Source organism: Panthera onca, chromosome C1 (genome assembly GCF_046562875.1).
Source record: "Panthera onca isolate mPanOnc1 chromosome C1, mPanOnc1 haplotype 2, whole genome shotgun sequence".
NCBI lineage: Eukaryota > Metazoa > Chordata > Mammalia > Carnivora > Felidae > Panthera > Panthera onca.
This window is the reverse complement of record NC_138346.1, coordinates 2,639,529-2,658,206: the sequence shown is the minus strand read 5'-3', so window position 1 is coordinate 2,658,206 and position 18,678 is coordinate 2,639,529. Positions and strand designations below refer to the sequence as shown.

At 53.5% G+C, this 18,678-nt stretch overlaps 1 protein-coding gene across 2 annotated transcripts in view; it reads left to right on the top strand.

Moving 5' to 3' along the window:
- Positions 1-225: 225 nt before the first annotated feature.
- Positions 226-18,678, top strand: part of TWIST2 (twist family bHLH transcription factor 2) — a 50,421-nt gene continuing 31,968 nt past the window's right edge. Inside the window, exon 1 of one of the 2 annotated variants that reach the window (XM_078450677.2) lies at positions 226-958. In XM_078450677.2, the coding sequence (XP_078306803.1) occupies positions 441-923 (483 nt within the window). In that variant the 5' untranslated portion in view covers positions 226-440 and the 3' untranslated portion in view covers positions 924-958. The remainder of the gene's footprint in view (positions 959-18,678) is intronic. The other variant, XM_060624324.3, reaches the window with a different exon arrangement.

Sequence of the window (18,678 nt, the reverse complement as noted above, 5' to 3'; positions counted from 1 at the left end):
GGGTGGTCGGATCCCGGGGTGGGGGCGCGCGCGGCGCGCGAGAGGGCCCGGCCTCCGGGGTGCCCGCCGCGGCCGGGGCCGAAGGGGGAGGCAAAACTGAAAGTGCCGCGCCGGGGGGCGGGGGCGGCCGGCGAAGGCCCCAGAGCTCGTCCTGCCCCCGGCCGCCGCGGCCAATCAGCGCGCCGCCCTCGCTCCTGACAACTATTTAGCAACCCAGCCCGGCTAGAGTTTCCAAAAAAGTTAGAATAACTTCCTCTCCCGGAGACCTCGGTTTTGCACGAGCCGGCCTTGAAATCAGAGCCTTTCCAGCAGCTCCGGGAGCGTGTGCTCGGCGACCGCGGGCTTGGCCAGCGGCGCGCGCTCGGCGCCCGGCGCCCCCCCCTCCCCGCCCCCCGCCCCGCGCCCCCCGCCCCCAGCCCCAAGCGCGCCGGGCGGGCGCCATGGAGGAGGGCTCCAGCTCGCCCGTGTCCCCCGTGGACAGCCTGGGCACCAGCGAGGAGGAGCTCGAGAGGCAGCCCAAGCGCTTCGGCCGGAAGCGGCGCTACAGCAAGAAGTCGAGCGAAGATGGCAGTCCGACCCCGGGCAAGCGCGGCAGGAAGGGCAGCCCGAGCGCGCAGTCCTTCGAGGAGCTGCAGAGCCAGCGCATCCTGGCCAACGTGCGCGAGCGCCAGCGCACCCAGTCGCTGAACGAGGCCTTCGCGGCGCTGCGCAAGATCATCCCCACGCTGCCCTCGGACAAGCTCAGCAAGATCCAGACGCTCAAGCTGGCCGCCAGGTACATAGACTTCCTCTACCAGGTCCTGCAGAGCGACGAGATGGACAATAAGATGGCCAGCTGCAGCTACGTGGCCCACGAGCGCCTCAGCTACGCCTTCTCCGTGTGGCGCATGGAGGGCGCGTGGTCCATGTCGGCCTCCCACTAGCGCCGCGCCACCCACGTCCGGACCCGCGCGCCAGGGTAGGTGCTGCGCGCGCGACCGGCGCCCTCCGCGGCGGGGGTGGGGGGGGGTGGGGGTGGGGCGGGAAGGGGGTGTGGGGGGGCGGGCGGCCCGTGCCGCCCTCCTCGGGGAGGCCCCGCGGCCCGCGGCCGCGTGCTCGGGGTGCGTGTTGACTCGCGGCGGCAGATGGGGGTCGGCCGGGAAGCTCCCGGGTCCCAGGGGCACCCTTGCGGCCTCTTGCAGACTTCCCCGCCGGGTGTCAGTCGGCGGTGGGGTGGGGTGGCGGCCGGTGACAGGCGTCCTTCCCCATCCTTGGCGCCTGTGGGTGACTGTCGGGGGAGAGGGCATCGGAGGAGCCGCGGGCGGGCGGCCGGCAGGGGCGGAGGGACGGGAAGCCTCTGCCCGGTGCGCCCTGCGGGGCCGAGGCCGCGCGGGAGGCTGCCGGAGCCGGGCTGCGCCGGGCGGCGGCTTCGCCCTCTGCCCGCGGAGCCGCGGGGCGCGTTCGTGGTGCGGACGCGCGGCTCTCGCGGACTTCGGGAGCCCGGCCGGCCGGGAGGGGCGCAGAGCCGCGGGCCGGCGGCCAGGCTGTCCCGGGGAGGGCGGGAGGACGCTGTCCTGCGCCGGCGGCTCCGGGGCCGCTGCGGCGGGACAGCCCGGGGCGGCCCTGCCCGGGAGCGCGGGGGACAGGGCCGGGACCGGGGCGCCGAGACCGCAGCGCCTGGGCCGGGGGCGGCCCTGGACGAGGCGGTGGCGGGCGGGGGGCCGGGGGGGGGGGTCGGAACCCCGTGGCCCGCAGGCAGGTGGAGCCGGGAGCCTCTGGTTCCAGCCTTGAACCTGGAGAGTCCGGGACGGGGCTCTGCCCGCGCTGCGTCCCGGCCTCGCAGCGTCGCGCGACGGGGCCGGGCTGGGAAGCGGGGTTGCGGGAAGGGACAGGCGGGGCGGGCCAGGCCCCGCGCGGGAGGAGGCGGAGGGGACGCAGCCGCCCAGAGCCTTGGAAATTCTGGTTTGCTCCGGAAGAGCGCTCAGGGCGCCCTGCACCGGCTCCCTTTCAGGAGACACCTTGGAAGTCCCTTTAGACCAGCTTAACTCCGGAGGCGCCGTCCTTTCCAGAAGGCTCGGTGAGGCCGGTGGGCATCTCCCTTCCAAAGGACCCTCTTGGGCAATGGGAGGGTGCAAGATATATTGGGGGAGGGGAGGGTAGAAATCCTCACTACCTCGTATGCTTCGGTTTCGTGTTCATTGTTCATCTCGCAGTGTTTTTCTAAGTCTCTGCTTCACACAGAAGGAATTTAGATTAATCCTGAGCGTGCCCCCGCCCGTGCTCCCAAACATATCTATTTCTTTTTTTATGTGGGTCTCTAATATCTCCAAATGTTTTTGCTGTGGCCACGCAAGGCCCATCCAGCACAGGTGGATTTTTAAAAAGTTCTTATTTCTGTGCCACTGAAAATTCTTTTGCTGAAACAGCCCCCTAAGATAACGATTGTTTTATAGGTTTTTTAAAAAAGGATTTTTAGTGGAGAATAACACGGGCATCTTCTCGTATCTTTGTCAAAAACAGATGGAAAGTTTCTCAATCACATATTTTTCTAGGGAAGAAAGTTTGGATTGGCTGAGCAGTAAAATGCTACAGGGGGTTAATACATTAATTCTGGGTTTTGCTGCCTAAATTATGAGCTTCCATTAGTTAATTCCATTTACCCTTTATACCATCCACGGTTTACATCACATCTGAAGAAAGGACAAACAGATGAGGAATGTCATCGTTGTTAAACATACATGCATAGCTTTGTTTAAGGGAAATGTCAACAGAATTATCATTAAGACTTCCCTCCAGAAAATTATTGAAAGCATATTCCAGGAGACATTACCTTAATGAAAAATTTAGTAAAATCATTTAAAATTCATTTAAAAATAATTACATTCCTCCAACTTAGAGAATCAGACATAGATCACAAGTAACGATTATATAAAAATCAAAGGCAGCACCTTATTCATTAAAAGTGTTGATTTTTTGGGGGAAAAATGCTTAAAATATAACAGATAACACATTCAGCTAGAGAGCAAATGATCACGTGGGGGCCCATGTATTTTTATTTTTATATACTTGGCTGTAACAGGCTAATTCTAGTAAACCAGTTTCTGTAGGGAGATAACCACGCTCTACGAGAAGAGAAGGGACATGTGTAAATTTTTGATACGCTAATAATTATAGATACACCTTGTTTTTACTTAATCAGACTCGTTAGGCAAGCGTTTTTGTATTTTTTGTTTGTTTTTATCACACTGTCTGTGAATAGAAATACAATCATGATTGGTTTGATTTCCTGAAAATGTTGCTAAATGACATTTGTTATTTATTTGTAACCTTTTTAACTGACAGGGTGTTAGTTATCTATATCAGCAAACAGTTTCTAGACTTTTCAGTAAATCGCGTGTGATTTTAATGTCTTAACATGAGATGCTTTCACATGTGTCCGGACGAACAGCAGCAACCATAAAAAGCCTAAATTGTCCTTTGATATAAAGAGAAGCACAGAAAATGGTGGAGGGTTCAGCTGGTGCTAATATTTACCCTCGCTTTCTTCTTTGGCCTGGTATTTAAACACACGAATACACAATAAATCAGGTGTCTTTGGACGGTCAGCTGGGTTCATCGAATCGGACAAAACTCAAAAGAAATTTTTAGTATTCTCATTAGAAGCAGGGTCAGAGGCACCTGGCTTGGAGGAAGGGGACGATTAGCAGACATTTTTCCTATTCTCTGCTTTGTCATTAAAGAAAACATCTTCCCTAACTCGTGCAATACGCAGATTTTCAGTAGGTTACTGTACTCAACAAACTACTTTTTATCCCTGCTCCCTGCCCCCCGAGAACTTGTACTCACTTTGCAGAACAGGGTATGACCCTCTCACCATCTGAAAAGTGTGCAAGCCTGTTCCTCCCTCTTGGGCACTTCCTTCTTGGAGGTGTTTGTTAACTGCTCTATTTGGAATGCTAACCGATCTCAAAATTAATTCCCCGTGGAGAATGTATGTGCAGAATCCCAGGAGAGCTTTTGATTGATCAGAAGAAGTGGACCGAAAGACTGAGCTCCCAGAAATAGAAGTGATGTTTTGTTATAAAATAGCCGTCAGTAAGACGCAGTATAGGGAGCTGACCTCCGAGATGTGGGTATTGTCTAAGTATCTGAAGCTACGCTTTCAACCTTGCCTGATGCATCTGGCCGGAGCGGGGGCTGGTGGGATGGGGCTTTGAGAGCGGCTGCTTGAGGTCGTTTGAAATATAGTATTTTATTGAAGTTTTCTGACAACCATACTGTTTTCAGACAAGTCTTGAGCCCGAAAGAACGGAGTTTCCATCTTCCCTGTTCCACTCTATTCCGGACGGACATTACAGATGCCAGATTCCTCTAGCCTGGCAAAAAGACCATAACGTAAACTCTCTCTGAGCAGAGCACTATAACTCATAAGTTTAGTTTAAATCTGGGCTTAAAAAAAAAACAAATATTTTAATAAGCCAATTTTAAAGGCTGAACTTTTATGACAGTTTTTAAGCTTAGTATTTATATTAATCTATTCTCACTGGTGTCTTTAAAAACTCCGTGAATGCATGCTGGAATGTCTGTTTATGTATGTGTCTCTTCCTGGGAAAGGATAAATGTGTTGCAGAAAGCAAACCAAATACAAAGTTCTCCGCCAGCGAAGAGTTCACGAATGAGGCAATAAAACTCAAAGAAGAGGTGAGTGAGTTACTGTAGCCAAGAAGCAGCCATAAAGGAGAAGGAGAATCTAACCTAAGAGATACAGACAGGATGCATTCAAAAGTAAAGGCCAGATGGAATACTGCAAACAGAAACTCTTTAAAAAGATACTCCGCATGGTCACCTGAGTGTCCACGTGTGATAAAGTTGTATGGAATGAAACGCACGCCCCCACGCACGCACAAGTGCACGTAAAACTGGTGAAATGTGAGTTAAGTCGTGGAAATTGTATTAGCGTCAATTTCCCGGTTGTGATATTACATTATAGTTTTGCAAGATGTTACCGTTGGGGGAAACTTAAGTAAAGAGTATAAGAGAATTTCTCTGTATTATTTCTTACAACTTCATGTGAATCTACAGTTACCTCAGAATGAAAAGTTTCAAGGGAAGATATTCCACAAGAATTTAAAATTTTTCATATATCCAAAGAAGCACATTATAGAAGGAATTATTATGCCTCGTCTTGGGGTGAGAAACTAAAAATGTGGTTTGAGCCCATTTTTTTTCTTGATGTCATTTGCCTGTTGTACTTGTTTTCAGAATGTGTAGAATCCCTGTGTGTTTCCAATGTAGAGTTGAAAGCGGTTCCTTGTAATTCTTAGAGTGGAATCCCGGAAAATCTGAGAGGAGAAATACCAATCAATCCCAGTATTTATTCCTATCCTCAGAAACAAAATATTTTTCAAATAAATTTTATGAAATATTTACCCCAAACAGACCCAGCTTGATACTAATATACTAAATACTAAGATACTAAGATACTAAATCTACACTGACATGCGTGAAACACACACATAATTCTAAAGCCCGCGATTTGTAAAAATTATTCACCAAGAGGTGTAGAGATTAAAGTTTTAGTATTTAGAGCCATACACAGAGGAAGAGGAAAAAGAGAGAGAGAGAGAGAGAGAGAGAGGGAAAAGGAGAGGGAGAGATCAAACCCTAAACTCAGTCATGGTTGTTTTAAAGTAATATTTGTTTGTTCTAGGAACATATTTTGTGTTTGGTTCAGTGGTAAACCTTTGAACGCAATTTAGTTATATTAAATGTGCCTTAATTTAATGTTTGTTTTGGAATGCGATACAGCGACATTAACGATGTGATTTTCATGCTGATGTAAACTAGGTCACAATGGGATTTTTCTTCAGTGACTACTAAGGGTGGTCTTGCTCTAGGAGACTTGAGTCAGAAACTGGGAAAGCCAGCAGGCAGCCTAATTCCGGCACGAGGAAACTTCTAATGGTTAATTGAATATAGAGTCGTTTTGAACCAAAACAGTGTTTTGCCTGCTTCGAATATCGGTATTGCTTTTCGTACAGCTCGATGGTTCAGAGTAACAGACACCTGCGATTATGTGTACGAAGCCCGTGGTTGAGGGAGCTCAGCGCGTGGGGTCTGTGGACACTTGGTGCTTAGAACCCAGTTTCCCATCCCGATACGCTTTCTTCTGTTACTTGACCGGGGTGGGGGGTGGGGAATGGAGATGACCCGGCTTCTCGTGACCTCCTCTATAGAATCGTAACTTTACTTCTCAACTCCTAAGACCAATACCTTTAAAATTGGCACATCCCCCTCTCTTTCGATCACAATTTCCCCATCAGTGAAACGAAGGGTAACCCAAAGAGCTTTCAGTTACTGGAAAATACTTTTTCTTTTTAGCTCACATTCGGCCTTTAAAAAAATAGTCATCAGCATCATTGGGGGGGGGGGGGAATGGTAAATTTAGTTATGTTGTCTGGCATTAGATTTGTATGTCCCACTGTTTCGTTTTTGACAGAGAGAGTTCACATTTGTTTTTCTGAACGTGGAGATCTGGTGTGTGACTGACTCAGGAAAGATTTGGGCAGAAACCTTGGTTTCCATTAACCCTTTGGTGGTGACCAGACATCAAATCCCAACCCCGTAGCCGAGGTCTGTGGTCCCACCCTGAGACTTTCCCGAGCACCAGACAGGGCCACTCAGCACAGAACAACTTAGGGCAGGTTTTTAGCCTTTTGCTTCGAGGAGGGAGGAATCGGGAAGGGAAACTTTAGCTGGTTTCCTCCTGGAGGAAAAAAAAATGCCCACATTTTTGTTGTTAATGCTGTTTTACTACTGCTAAGCAAACAAAATGCCACGCTCTTTTCTCTTACTCTGAGCATGTCTCTTAAGAGATTCAAGAGATCTTTTTTTTTCTTTTCTTTCTTTTTTTTTTTTTTTTTCCCCTGCTTCCGTGGCAAGTGGGGGCTCCAGAAGGGACAGCTTGTAAAATAAACAAACTCCCTAAAAGAAAACACAGGCCCATAGTTTACAGTCTCTGACTCTGTCTACTGCCACGGTGGATTTCTTTGTGTGTTCTACTTTGATTTAACGTTCTGGAAGTCAAAATGCAAGCAGGCAGCGTCTTCCTTCAAACGAGAGCTCTAGAAATAAAAGATCAAACTGCTATTTCCTTTCCTTCATCTCGGTTCTTAAAGTAGATTTGGCTCGTGAAGGGTGTGCAGGGGGATCAGAAACCAAAAGCCACTTGCGTTGTTTGACTTTTCGGACCCGGGGGTGCAGAGTGCCTGTCAGCCAGAGACGTCTGGCTCAGTGCAAGGACCGAAGGCAGGCTGGCCTGCGGGGTTGGGAGGTCCTGCGCTGACTTCCAGGAGGCTGCGTGGACCGAGAATCCCGTTCTTACGAGACCGCCTGTGAGGTGTCTGTCGTTTCTCTGGGATTTAAATGCCTGATTTGCTGCAAATTGGGAGGGAAAGGAGGGAGGCGAAGGCGTGATTTTCTGTCTCCAATTGAGACGTGTTGCCTTCACGTCACTGAGCCCCACAGACCGACAGCATCCTCACCAAAAACGGGTTTTCCCGAATTTAAACCGTTCGCAAACGCGAACCATATAGAAATGGGTCCCTAACTATAATCAAAACTGATTTTCCTCTCTTTCGTGATGTCTGCGTGCGTGGGTGGGAAACCCAGAGAGAAGGATTTGATCCTTTGCACATTTTTTCCTGCCTGGTGAGCATTTCCTCCCCAGCCGTGCCCTTCACCACCCACCCCTACACCCAGCTTTCCTTCTTGTCTTCTTTAGCTGAGGGCTCCTCTGTGTTGTTATTACTGTTATCCGAAGCCCACGTACATTTTCATATTATGATAAGCGATAAAGGGTGAACAGAAAGCCCATCGTCAGGTTCCAGAGACAGCACAACCCCACATGGCGAGGAAACACGCCGGGATTGGGCGGCTGTGGGTCTGGGAAGTTTGGTGCAGCTCATGAGCGAGGTCCACCCAGCACCCCCCGCGCCCGCCAGGGCTCGGTGACTCCCTGTCCTCAATTGCCCATCGTCACTATTTCCTAAGAAAGCTGCTCCACTGATCCTAGAACAGAAGTGTGCCAGAGATCTGGACCCCAGGAAACCTGATGTATCCCGGTTTTATTATTTTTTTTCTCTCGTGCAACCTGAGTGGCTTCAGCCACCCCAAACCCCCCGGGGACCGTGTGGTGACCCCACGAGCGCACACTGGTGTTTTGTGGCATCGTCGGTAGGGCCGAGGCGGATCTCCGTGCGCACAGAGCTCATCTCCCGTGGAGTTGCTGAGGTGTGAGGAAGGGTCCGTACGGTGAAACACTCGGAGGGAAGAATTAACTTAAGGCGATTGTGCTGGATGTTAAATTACTGCCAATTCCAAAGCTCCCCTGTGGACTCCTTTTTGAGGATAGGGATCCTCTTCCACTTCAGTAGGCATAAAGTGAGGGCCGTGATGTATGTACCTGCTGGCTCATCTCAGGATAGCTCTTATGCTGCACCCACTTTTGTCTAGTGACATTTCAGAAATGGGCGCTTTCCTACAATTTCATCGTTGAGCCATCTGCTCTCCTCGTGGGTCTCCGAAGGCTCCACACACGTGAATCCAGCGTGTCACGATTTATTAAAGGGAAAAGGTGACGGGGCAACCGAGCGGGTGGAGGCCCCTTGATGAGAAAACGCAAGGCCCGGGCTTGGGTGCCGCGATGCCTCCCCCTGTGCTGCTTGCTGGAGGCACACGGATCACTTCTTCCCTCCGGGCCCCTCGGGAGGGAGCGGAAAATGCTTTATCAGAATAAACACGCTGCCCGCCTTCCCGGAAAAAGGACGCTTCATTCACACCCAGCAAGGCCACCTCAATTCTTCTGCCTCCACGCCCCAGGCAGCAGGCCACCCAGGCCACAGTGACTTTACAAGTGTTTTCGCCTCTTACTTTGTTCCAAGGGGCGTCAGGAAAGTGCCCGGCCACTGTCAGTGGCCGTGTGCAGATTCTCCAAACCCATCTCTTGTGGTGTACGTTTCTTTTTTGAAAGATGCAGCAAATCTCGGTTACTGCTAGTTACATAATGTTCCTTTTTCCAGGCAGCACGAGGGGAAGGGCAGTGTGCACAGACAGAGGGCGAGGCTGGGGTGCCTTTCTGGGTCCCCTGCTTTCCCCTGCGTGATCCTGGGCGACGGGAACCAATAACCCGCGCACTGGGAGGGCTTTCCAGCGCCCGTGGCTCCGTGTAACCAGCGTGACTCTCCACGGTGGGTTTTGCGATTTATTGAAGTCACTGTTCCCAGAAGACACCGTATGGAGTACTTTCCCTTAGTAAACTCCTCCTGCGTGGCATTTTTCTGTTTGGGGAAATTTTAATTAGGCGGAAACCACAGTCTGTGGCCTCTGTAGGAGCCGGCTGGGTCCCCGAGTTAATCTGTTGGGCAAACCCACTGTCTTGGGTCTAGGGGATCAACGAGACTTTGCTGAAGCTGCACGTGGGGTGGACGCTCCCGCTCTCAGCCCGCGGTTGTGCGTGGCCTGGGTAAGGCGTCGCCTCTCTGGGACTCAGTTTCCCTCTATGCGAATGGGGGAGTGAGTTTCTGATGCCCTGCAGCTGTCAGTATTCTGTGAGTCAGTGTGACCAGGCCACTCCCCGCTGGCTGTACGCCCCCCAAAAATCGAAAGCAGGGTCTCCACCGAAAAACGTGCGGCTGTGTGTTCATTGCAGCGCTGCTCGCGAGAGCCGCAAGGTGAAAACAGCACGGGCGTCTGCCGGCTGCGGGGTCAGCAAAATGCGGGCTAGCCCCACGGTGGGATGTTGTTCAGCCGTAAGAAGGAGCGAGACGCCGGCACCTGCTGTCACACGGACGGACACTGGAAACGCGACGCTGAGTCTCAGAAGTCACGCGCAGGAGACCGAGTGTGGTAGGATTCCATCTGGACGAAAAATCCGGAATGGGCAAAAGTGCATCTGTGGCTTCCAGGGCCCGGAGGAGGGGGCCTGGGACAGAATTGCTTAACGGCTGTGGGATTTCTGTTCGGGGTGATGAAAAAGTTCTAGAAATAGATAGTGATGATGCTTGCACAACAGGGTGAGGGCTGTGCGCTTAATTCCACTGGACTTTATACTTTAAAATGGCCAAAACGATAAATGTCAATTATGTGTATTTTACAAACCCCAAAATATCCTGTGACACAGACCGTGGGTCTCTTTGGTAACAAGGAGGACTGCAGTGGGGCCGACGGGGGGGAGGTGTTAAACCTTCAGCTTCTCGCCCCTTTCCAGAGGCGCTGTTCGGTTTATTCACGTGATTCTGTGCTTATCCCATTATCCTTCCCTTCAAGTTATCCCTGCCTGAAAATGTTTCTTTTTCTCTTTGGAAATCTATTTCCTAATGTGGTTCTAAAAAAAAAAAAAAAAAAAATACGTCCAAGAACTCTGATAACATACTTGACATTTCGTTGCCCACCCTTTGGTTTTGGTGGCCCGTCAGTTATCTCTCTGGAAGCCCCTCCATGGACTGAGTCTTCTCACACTTTTGGGGGTGACGGATGGGGAAGGGGTGGCCCCAGCTTGTGCATCGTTTGCAGTGCACCCAGCCGAAAGCAGGGGGCGTTTTCCCCATGTGTAGTGGGGCGGGAGGGGTGGTCCATGGACATTTTGACCCATCCAGCAGTGGTCTCCCCAAAACCCCAGGCCTGGCGATGGGTCAGACCATTTCAGGCTCAGAGAGACCCTGGGGAGGTCAATGCTGCCACCAGGGACATGATGATTCCTGAAAAGCGGGGCCTGCGGCTCAGGGCTGCTCCTCTCAGCGAATCCCTCTCCCCCCGGGGCTGGGAATAGAACAAAGGGTGGCGCGTGTGCTCTTGTGCTGTCCCCAGACACGGTGCAGGCAGGACGGTGGCACGAGGTCATTCCGGCCAATGGGATGGTGTTTCCTCTCCTTCCTCCCCTGATCCGTCCACCTTGCTGTGTCTCCTGAGCCTCCTGTGCCCTCGGGACCCACGCCGGAGGGAGGGGGCGGCACAGTGGCTTTCCCGGGGCTTCCGTGGCCACGATCCAGCTCCGTTTCTTTTTTAAACACTCTCACCTTCATGGTGTTGCACAGTCAGCACTTTGAGACACTCACAGAAACCATAAAGATCGTGTTGGGCTCATGCATTGTTAGCGTCTAGGGAATCCAGGCAGAAGGGCTCAGAACTGGGAGCAGGTCCCAGAGAACCTTCCCAGGAGAGTGGGGTTGCCCAGAGCAAAGGACGGTGCTGTCTGTCCATTCCCGGTCCCCTGCCCCACTAGAGGGACGGCCACCAGGGAGGGAGGGAGAGAGACAGAGAGTCCCCATGTGCTGACAAGGAGGGCTCCAGGGAGAGACAGCAGGAGGGGACCTGGTTGTCCGCACCCCTGGTTGTGCACCTGTCCTGCCGGGAGCCTGGGTCACCTCGAGCGGCACATGTTATGTCGGGGCCCCCATCCGTCAGCCCCACGTGGGTTCCCGGCTGCAGAGGGGCCACACTCTGATCTGTCAGCGGGTTACGCACCCTCGCTGTGCACCCAGACCCTCTGCTCTCCTCTCTCCTGCTTCCGAGTACCTGAACAGGAGCCTCGGGCATATCCACATGCACTGCGAGCCTCGGGACACTGGGGCCCGCGCTCCGGTCAGGACAGGGCACAAAGCGGAGGGTCTCTGGCCCTTGATTGTGCAGTTGGTTTTCAGACATACCATCCAGGTGACGTGAACCAAATTTGGTGCCCCTGGGTGAGCAGCACACAGAGTGCCCCCTCCTTCCCACTCACCTGCCCTTCTTACTGTCCCCAAAGCAGGTCAGGCCTCGGTGTCCCGATGTCCACCCACTCAGCTAACTCCCTGGCCGCATCTGCTGTCGAAGCTAATAGGAAATCAGGCTTCCTGGTGAACCCAAGGGGATGCATTCACTTTACCCCATCGACGCCCCATGCTTCGTGCGGCATCCATTACCTGCAGCGTGTGGCCACAGACGGAGTGCGGTGGGGACACCCAGGTCGCCGTCCCACAGAAGCCAACAGTGAACATTCAGGGGACCTAAGTGACACTTACTATTGGGGACCCCTCACGGCCTCTGCTTCCTGAAGCTGATCGTTCCAAGCGTGGCAAAGCGCAAGATACGAAGGAAAAAATAACAGACTAAATTAAAATTTGAAATTTTATATATCATCGGGGCGCCTGGGTGGCTTGGTCGGTTAAGCGTCCGACTTCGGCTCAGGTCATGATCTCACGGTCTGTGAGTTCAAGCCCCGCGTCGGGCTCTGTGTTGACAGCTCAGAGCCTGGAGCCTGTTTCAGATTCTGTGTCTCCCTCTCTCTCTTCTCCTCCCCTGTTCATGCTCTGTCTCTCTCTGTCTCAAAAAAAAATAAACGTTAAAAAAAAATTTTTTTTTTAAAAAATAAAAAAAAAAAGAAATTTTATATATCAAAAAATTACGACAATCAGAAACTTTTCATGAGCCAGGAAGGAAATACTTACCAATGTATGGTACAGTGAATCTTACTAGACAAAGAGCCCTTAAAAATCCAAAAGAAAATGGGGCACCTGGGTGGCTCAGTCCATTAAGTGTCTGGCCCTTGATTCTGGCTCAGGTCATGATCTCACGATTCGTGGGATAGAGCCCCACGTTGGGCTCTGTGCTGACCCGCTTGGGATTCTCTCTCTCTGCCTCTCTCTCTGCCCCTGCCTCACTCGTGCTCGCTCACTCACTCTCTCTAAATAAATAAATAAATAAATAAACTGAAAAATCCCCAGTGGAAAATAAGGGTCATAATACGAATTTACAAAAGAAGAAGTTCAGTTGTCCAGTCAACATATGACAAGTGTTGAACTTCAGCAATAATCCAAGAAATGGAAAATAAGCAGGAGGATACCATTTTTTAATTACATTGGAAAGATGAGAACCCTCAGTATTAAGGAAAGCGTGAGGAACCAGGCCATCTCGTCTCTGACAGTGAGAAGGTAAATTGTAAAATCTTTGCGAAGAGATTTTGACAATGGATAAGAGAAGATTTAAAATTTGGAAATGCCCTTTGAGACAAGCAAGGCCGGTTTTAGGCATTATCCTGAGCGAACGATGGTCAAATCTGACCAGCAACAAAGAGATTCCTATCAGCTTGGCTAATATTAGTGAGATCCTTCAAATGTCCTGGGGAAAGGGTGAATAAATTGTGGTTTATCCATCCACTGAAACACTACACAGCCAGTAAACTGTGTCTTGTAAGCAAATACTTGGTCATCAAGGGAAATGGCCCCCTAGTGGAGCAGATCCTCTGACCCCAGGTTGCAGAATCAGAGCGTGCGTTTGCATGGGTGCGTCTGTCACAAGAGTGGATGCCTCTCGGCCAAAGCGGGAGTCAGAGATCTTCCTTTCCTTCTTATTATTCTCATTGGCTTTCCTTCTTTCCCAAATTTTCTGCAAATGCCAGGGTCTTACTCCAAGAAAACGGTGCTTTTTAAAGGCAGGGTAGGGGCACCTGGGTGGCTCAGTCGGTTAGGCGGCCGACTTCGGCTCAGGTCACGATCTCGTGGTCCGTGAGTTCGAGCCCCGCGTCGGGCTCTGTGCTGACGGCTCGGAGCCTGGAGCCTGTTTCAGATTCTGTGTCTCCCTCTCTCTCTGACCTTCCCCCCGTTCATGCTCTGTCTCTCTCTGTCTCAAAAATAAACGTTAAAAAAAAATAAAAAAAAAATAAAGGCAGGGTCGAGGGTGTGCACAAGCGAGTCATTGGTCTGGACTCTGCTGACCCCTCCCCTGCGTGCCCATTGCAAAGCCCCGCTCCTGAGGGACCAGCCTGTTGTTACCCTCGCTGGACCCTCCTCTCAATATTACAGGTTTGGTGCCACCTGAAGTCACGTAAGAAAAAAATAATTATTTTTCTGTCTTCTGCAACCCTCGGCTCAAGACTCTGACCGTTCTTTTTATGCGGTGCCTTTAATGGTAGTTTAATTTGATACGCTTTTCCAGAACGTATGAATATGGCCCAGCCTGACTCCCTGGAGGAACTGCGAGTTTGTTTGGGGCAGCAGGGCTGTGTATGGGTTTCCTGCGATGACGGGAATTCAGGAATTCGCTTGTCCTTGTCCTTGCCCCCCAGTGGTACCCCCCCATTGGCTAACAACACCCTCACTTGTCTTTATTTTGTAAACTCGTCTCCATGTATTTGGGGATGTATGTTCTTAATCACAAACCACTTCAGATGTATAGAAGTAAGTGGAAGAAATACAACGAACTCACGGACTGTTCTCCTAACCCAAACTGGGAGGAGAAATACGACAGAAGCCCCCTTACCTTGTGGAGCCGTTTGTACTCACTGATGATCGGAATGAGAAGTTAAAACCACTCCCCCTTAGCCCCTGGCCTTCTGTGGTGGCCCGTGAGCACTCGGGACTGGAGGGGACACCGGTGGGCCAGGGCGTTCGTCCCCCCACCAGCAGGCCCGGTTGTGCAGAGCCCTCCCCGCCCCTAGTGCCTGAATCACACCTCCACCTCCCTGGGGACCTGACACCAGCCGCGAGTCCCCAGGCACAGCCCCCGGCTCCTAGTTTCACGTTCCCCTTCGGATCCTCAGCCATAATCTAATTTGCACTAGGCCTGCCTTCTCTCACCCCTGGGCTGCGCTTGAGGCATACTTCTGGCAAGTTCTGGGACCACACTTGCCAGATGACCAAACCCTCTTCAGAAACATGACTGAAATATTTGTAAGTTTCCATCGCGGCCGGTGAAGCGGCCCGAGGCTCGGGGAGGGAGAGCCCCGCGCGTGTGCGTGCGTGCTCCAGGTTGCCTCCCGTCCACACACCCGTCCACACGCCGTGGCTGCCAAGCCAGCCGTGCATTAATCCTCAACCCGAAACCACAGATACCTTCTGCTGTCGCGACACAGAGAAACCAGGAGGTTAACGGCCGGGTTGGTCCCCGCCGTGGGCCTCCTGCCTGAATCAGAGCCGACCGTGGAGCAAAGCGGGTGACTCAGAGCCATGGCTTTCTGTCTTCTGGCTGTTCAAGTAAACAGCAGGGAGGCTTGAATGGGAGGCCAGGAGCGCAGGGCAGAGGCGGCTCCCGGCTCCTGAGGGCGGGCGTGGGCAGAGGGAGCGTGGGCACACGCTCGTGGGACTGGAGTGGAGGCTGGTGCCCATGGGGCCACGGCAGGGCCCAGAGGGGTCGGAGGGGGTGGGTATGTGGTGAGTGCAGGCCTTGGGTGCTCAGAGATGCCAGGCCAGGGTCCACCCTGGCCCGGGGTCCATGTTGCGCTCCACCCCCCCTCAAAAATGCCCGTTGGGGACATTCCTGCACAAAGTTGCCCTTCAGTAAGCTCCTGTGCACTGAGGAAGGCGGTCCTTGGGATTTCCCAACTCCTTTGGGACCCTCTGTAAGGTGGAGAGTGTCAGGCATGCATCGGGGCCTGGCCTCAGGATCTGGGAGGGGGAAAAGCTGGGGGCTCTGGAAAACTCACAGGGTGTAGCTGGGGTGACCTAGATTCAGGGGGGACCGGGTGGTTTCGCCCAACCCAGACCTGGCTGCAGAGGGGTCTTAGGAGCTCCCGTGTCCCGCTCCAGACTGGCAGCGGGGGTAAGCGACTATGGCAGAAGCACTCTGCCCTGCAGGGGTGCGCAGAGCAGAGCAGACGGGCAGAGACGCTGAGTGCCCGCAGCTGAGGCTCTGGCCCACCCCGCCCCCTGACCACAGCACTTGGCCCGTAGTGTTATTTTAATCCTGAAAACAACCCAGTCCGGTTGGGTCTCTAACTGCCACTCCCCAGGTGGGAAAACTGAGGGGCTTTGGTGGCTCAGCTAAGGGCACCCAGCCAGCAGCGGGCAGAGGCAGGAATTGAACCGAGGCTGTCTGCGCCTTCAGCAGACTGTCTAGGAGCGAAGATTTCCCTTCTATGTCAAATATGGCCCAGCTCCTGCTCTGGGGCCGTGCTGTTCCTTTGGGCGTCTCTGGCTCAGCCAAGGTGGTGGTCCCCAAATGTAGCAGGGCAGTTCCTCGGAGAGAGAGGGGAGAGGCCCGGCCCAGCATATGTGGCATTTCCTAGGCCCTTGACCTCTGCTCGTGGGCGGCCCAGCCAGCTCACGCTGCCGGGTGAGGGCTGACCTCGCCCCCCGCGCCGCCCCCCGCACCTGTGCAGCTTGCTGTTGGCAGGACTCGGTGAAGCAGGCCAGGTGCTGTTCAGCCTGGACACCGGGGTCCCCGGGACCAGAAATGGGCAGGTTGCCCCTCTCCTCTCCCGGGCATCTCTTGGCTCTTCATGCCCAGCGATTAAACCTTTGAACTTGCAGGGCCAGGGAAGAAGGGGAATCTCGGGGTCTGTACTATCAAGACTTTGCTGGTTTGGAGCTTCTTTACTGTAGGAGTCCGGGAACCTTCTTCCAGCCTAAAGAAACCACACCCCCTTTACAAATACGTGGCGTAAGTAAGGACGCAGATTCAGTGTTCTTGGTCACCCCCCCCCCCACCCCCCGTCTGTATTACACTGGTGTGTGATTGCCTATGATTCCCGATAGTGGAACATCTCCCATCCCTCCGTGCTGTGAATTGCCATTTATTAATATTTTATTATGACTTGACTCTTTCAGAGCAGTCGTGCTGTGAATTGCAATTTACTAATATTTTATTATGACTTGACTCTTTCAGAGCAGTGTAATTTTGTTCACAGCAGAATGGCGGGAAAGTAGGGAGATTTCCTGCGCCCCACCCCCCACCTGCACACAGGCACGCCCTGTCCTGTTAGCAGCACCCCACCAGAGGTGGGGGGTACACGTGTCACGGTGGATGAGCCCACACAGACGCATCTCGGTCACCCAAAGTCCACAGTGCACACGAGGGCTCACTCCTGGTGGTGCGCACTCTGTGGTCGTGGACAAGCGTGTAGTGACACGGAGCCATCACTGTGCTGTCGTAGAGTCCCTTCGCTGCCCCAAGATCCTCTGCGCCTCCCCTGCTCCTCCCCTTCTCCCCCCCACCCCCGACCCCTGGCCACCACTGATCTTTTTACTGTCTCTGTAGTTTTGCCCTTTCCAGAAGATCCCATAGTTGGAATCATACAGCCTGCAGGCTTTCCAGACTGGCTTCTTTCACTTGATAACATGTGTTTCCGGTTCCTTCGTGGCCTCTCGTGGCTCGATGGCGCATTTCTTTCTAGCATCGTCCGGGTGCACCACCGTCCGTGCGTCCAGCTACCTAAGGGTACCCTGGGTGCTTCCAAGTTTTGGCGGTTATGAATAAAGCTGCCAGAAGCATCCGCGTGCAGGTTTTTGTGTGGATGTAAGCATGCAACTTCTGTGGGTGCCTGCTAAAGAGTGCACGTGCCAGAGTGCATGGCGAGAGTGTTTCCTTCGGTGAGAAACGTCGGGCTGCCTTCCACGTGCGGTCCCGGGTGCGTCCCTCCTGGCCCCCTCGCCCCACACCCTCGCCGGCAGCCGGTCCTGTCGGCGTTCCGGGTATGGGCTCTTCCGACAGGAGTGCGGTGGCCTTCTTTACACCAGCGGCCAGTGGCCCCTTCCCAGGCCACGTCTGATTTAACCACGTAAGCGGTTGGTGGAACATGTGCGTCACGTGCCCCTCATGGTGTGTGGCACCCTGGGGTGTGTCGAATGCCGGCTCCTTTATGCCAGCCCCACCGTGGGGCTGCCCTGGTCCCTTCGTGGCTGCGGGCCCTGCTCTTCTGATCCCCAGGCATCCTCCAGATGAGCTCCCCAGGGCGGGGAAGGGGTCTCGCCCTTTCGCTGCACACCCAGCACTGCAGCAGGAACCGGCAGGGGGCAGGGGTCCAAAGGAGGGGCAGAGTGGATGAGCGATCCAGGCACCTGCCTCTCTGCGCGTCGCCTCTTGGCTCTCGGTGCCTCTGTGCGGCCTTCCCCTCACCAGCATGCCCCCATCTCCGCACCTCCCTCCAGTACCCAGCCTGGCATCCCCTTCTTGGGGGCCCCGGCAGTCCTCCTGCAGTGTTTCAGGTGAACCCCGAGCTCCCCATGTCTGGTGCGCCCCTAGTAATGACCTCCAGGCACCTGCTTGCCCGTTTCCCTGGGAGCAGCTTCGGGACCACGGCTTGGTTGTGTGTTACGACCGCCCGGTCCGATCCACAGCCAGGCCCCTGGTTTGTACGTGGGACGTGTTTGCATGTTGCAGAAATGCAATAGTGGGGATTCGTGCAGGGTCCGTGATCCAAAACCACATTTTCTCGGGGGCAGGAAAGAGCGTTTGTGATTTATCCTTCCCCGGCTGCTTCTGAGAACACTCCTGGCAGCCTGCGGGCCTTGAGTTTGCTGCTGAGAGTGGAGTCAGCCTCGTCTTGGGAGGGCCTTGTCCGCTCTACAAGCCAGTGGCAGTTTGCAGGCCGGGGGCTCCTGGGGCCGTGTCCCCTAAATCGCTCTCTGCAGAAGAAGAGGGTGGAGAAAGAGAGAGAGGGCACCTGGCACAATGCGTCCTAACAGGGGTGATCTTCGGGGGTAGAGGCACACGTTGGTCTGCAGGGGGATTTGTGGAGTGAAATGCTGTGCTCTGTGCGATGTCATCTCCTCTGGCCTCAACACCCACCCACACACACACACACACACACACACACACACTCAGTGAAGTGCCCGTGTCTCACCAGGCTTTATTTAGTGGCTTTGGGGGTGTGGGGGTCAGTAAGAACCCAGCCTGGTTCCTGGGGTGCTTGGGCCCCAATGGGAGAGTCGTGGCTGGGTACCTTTC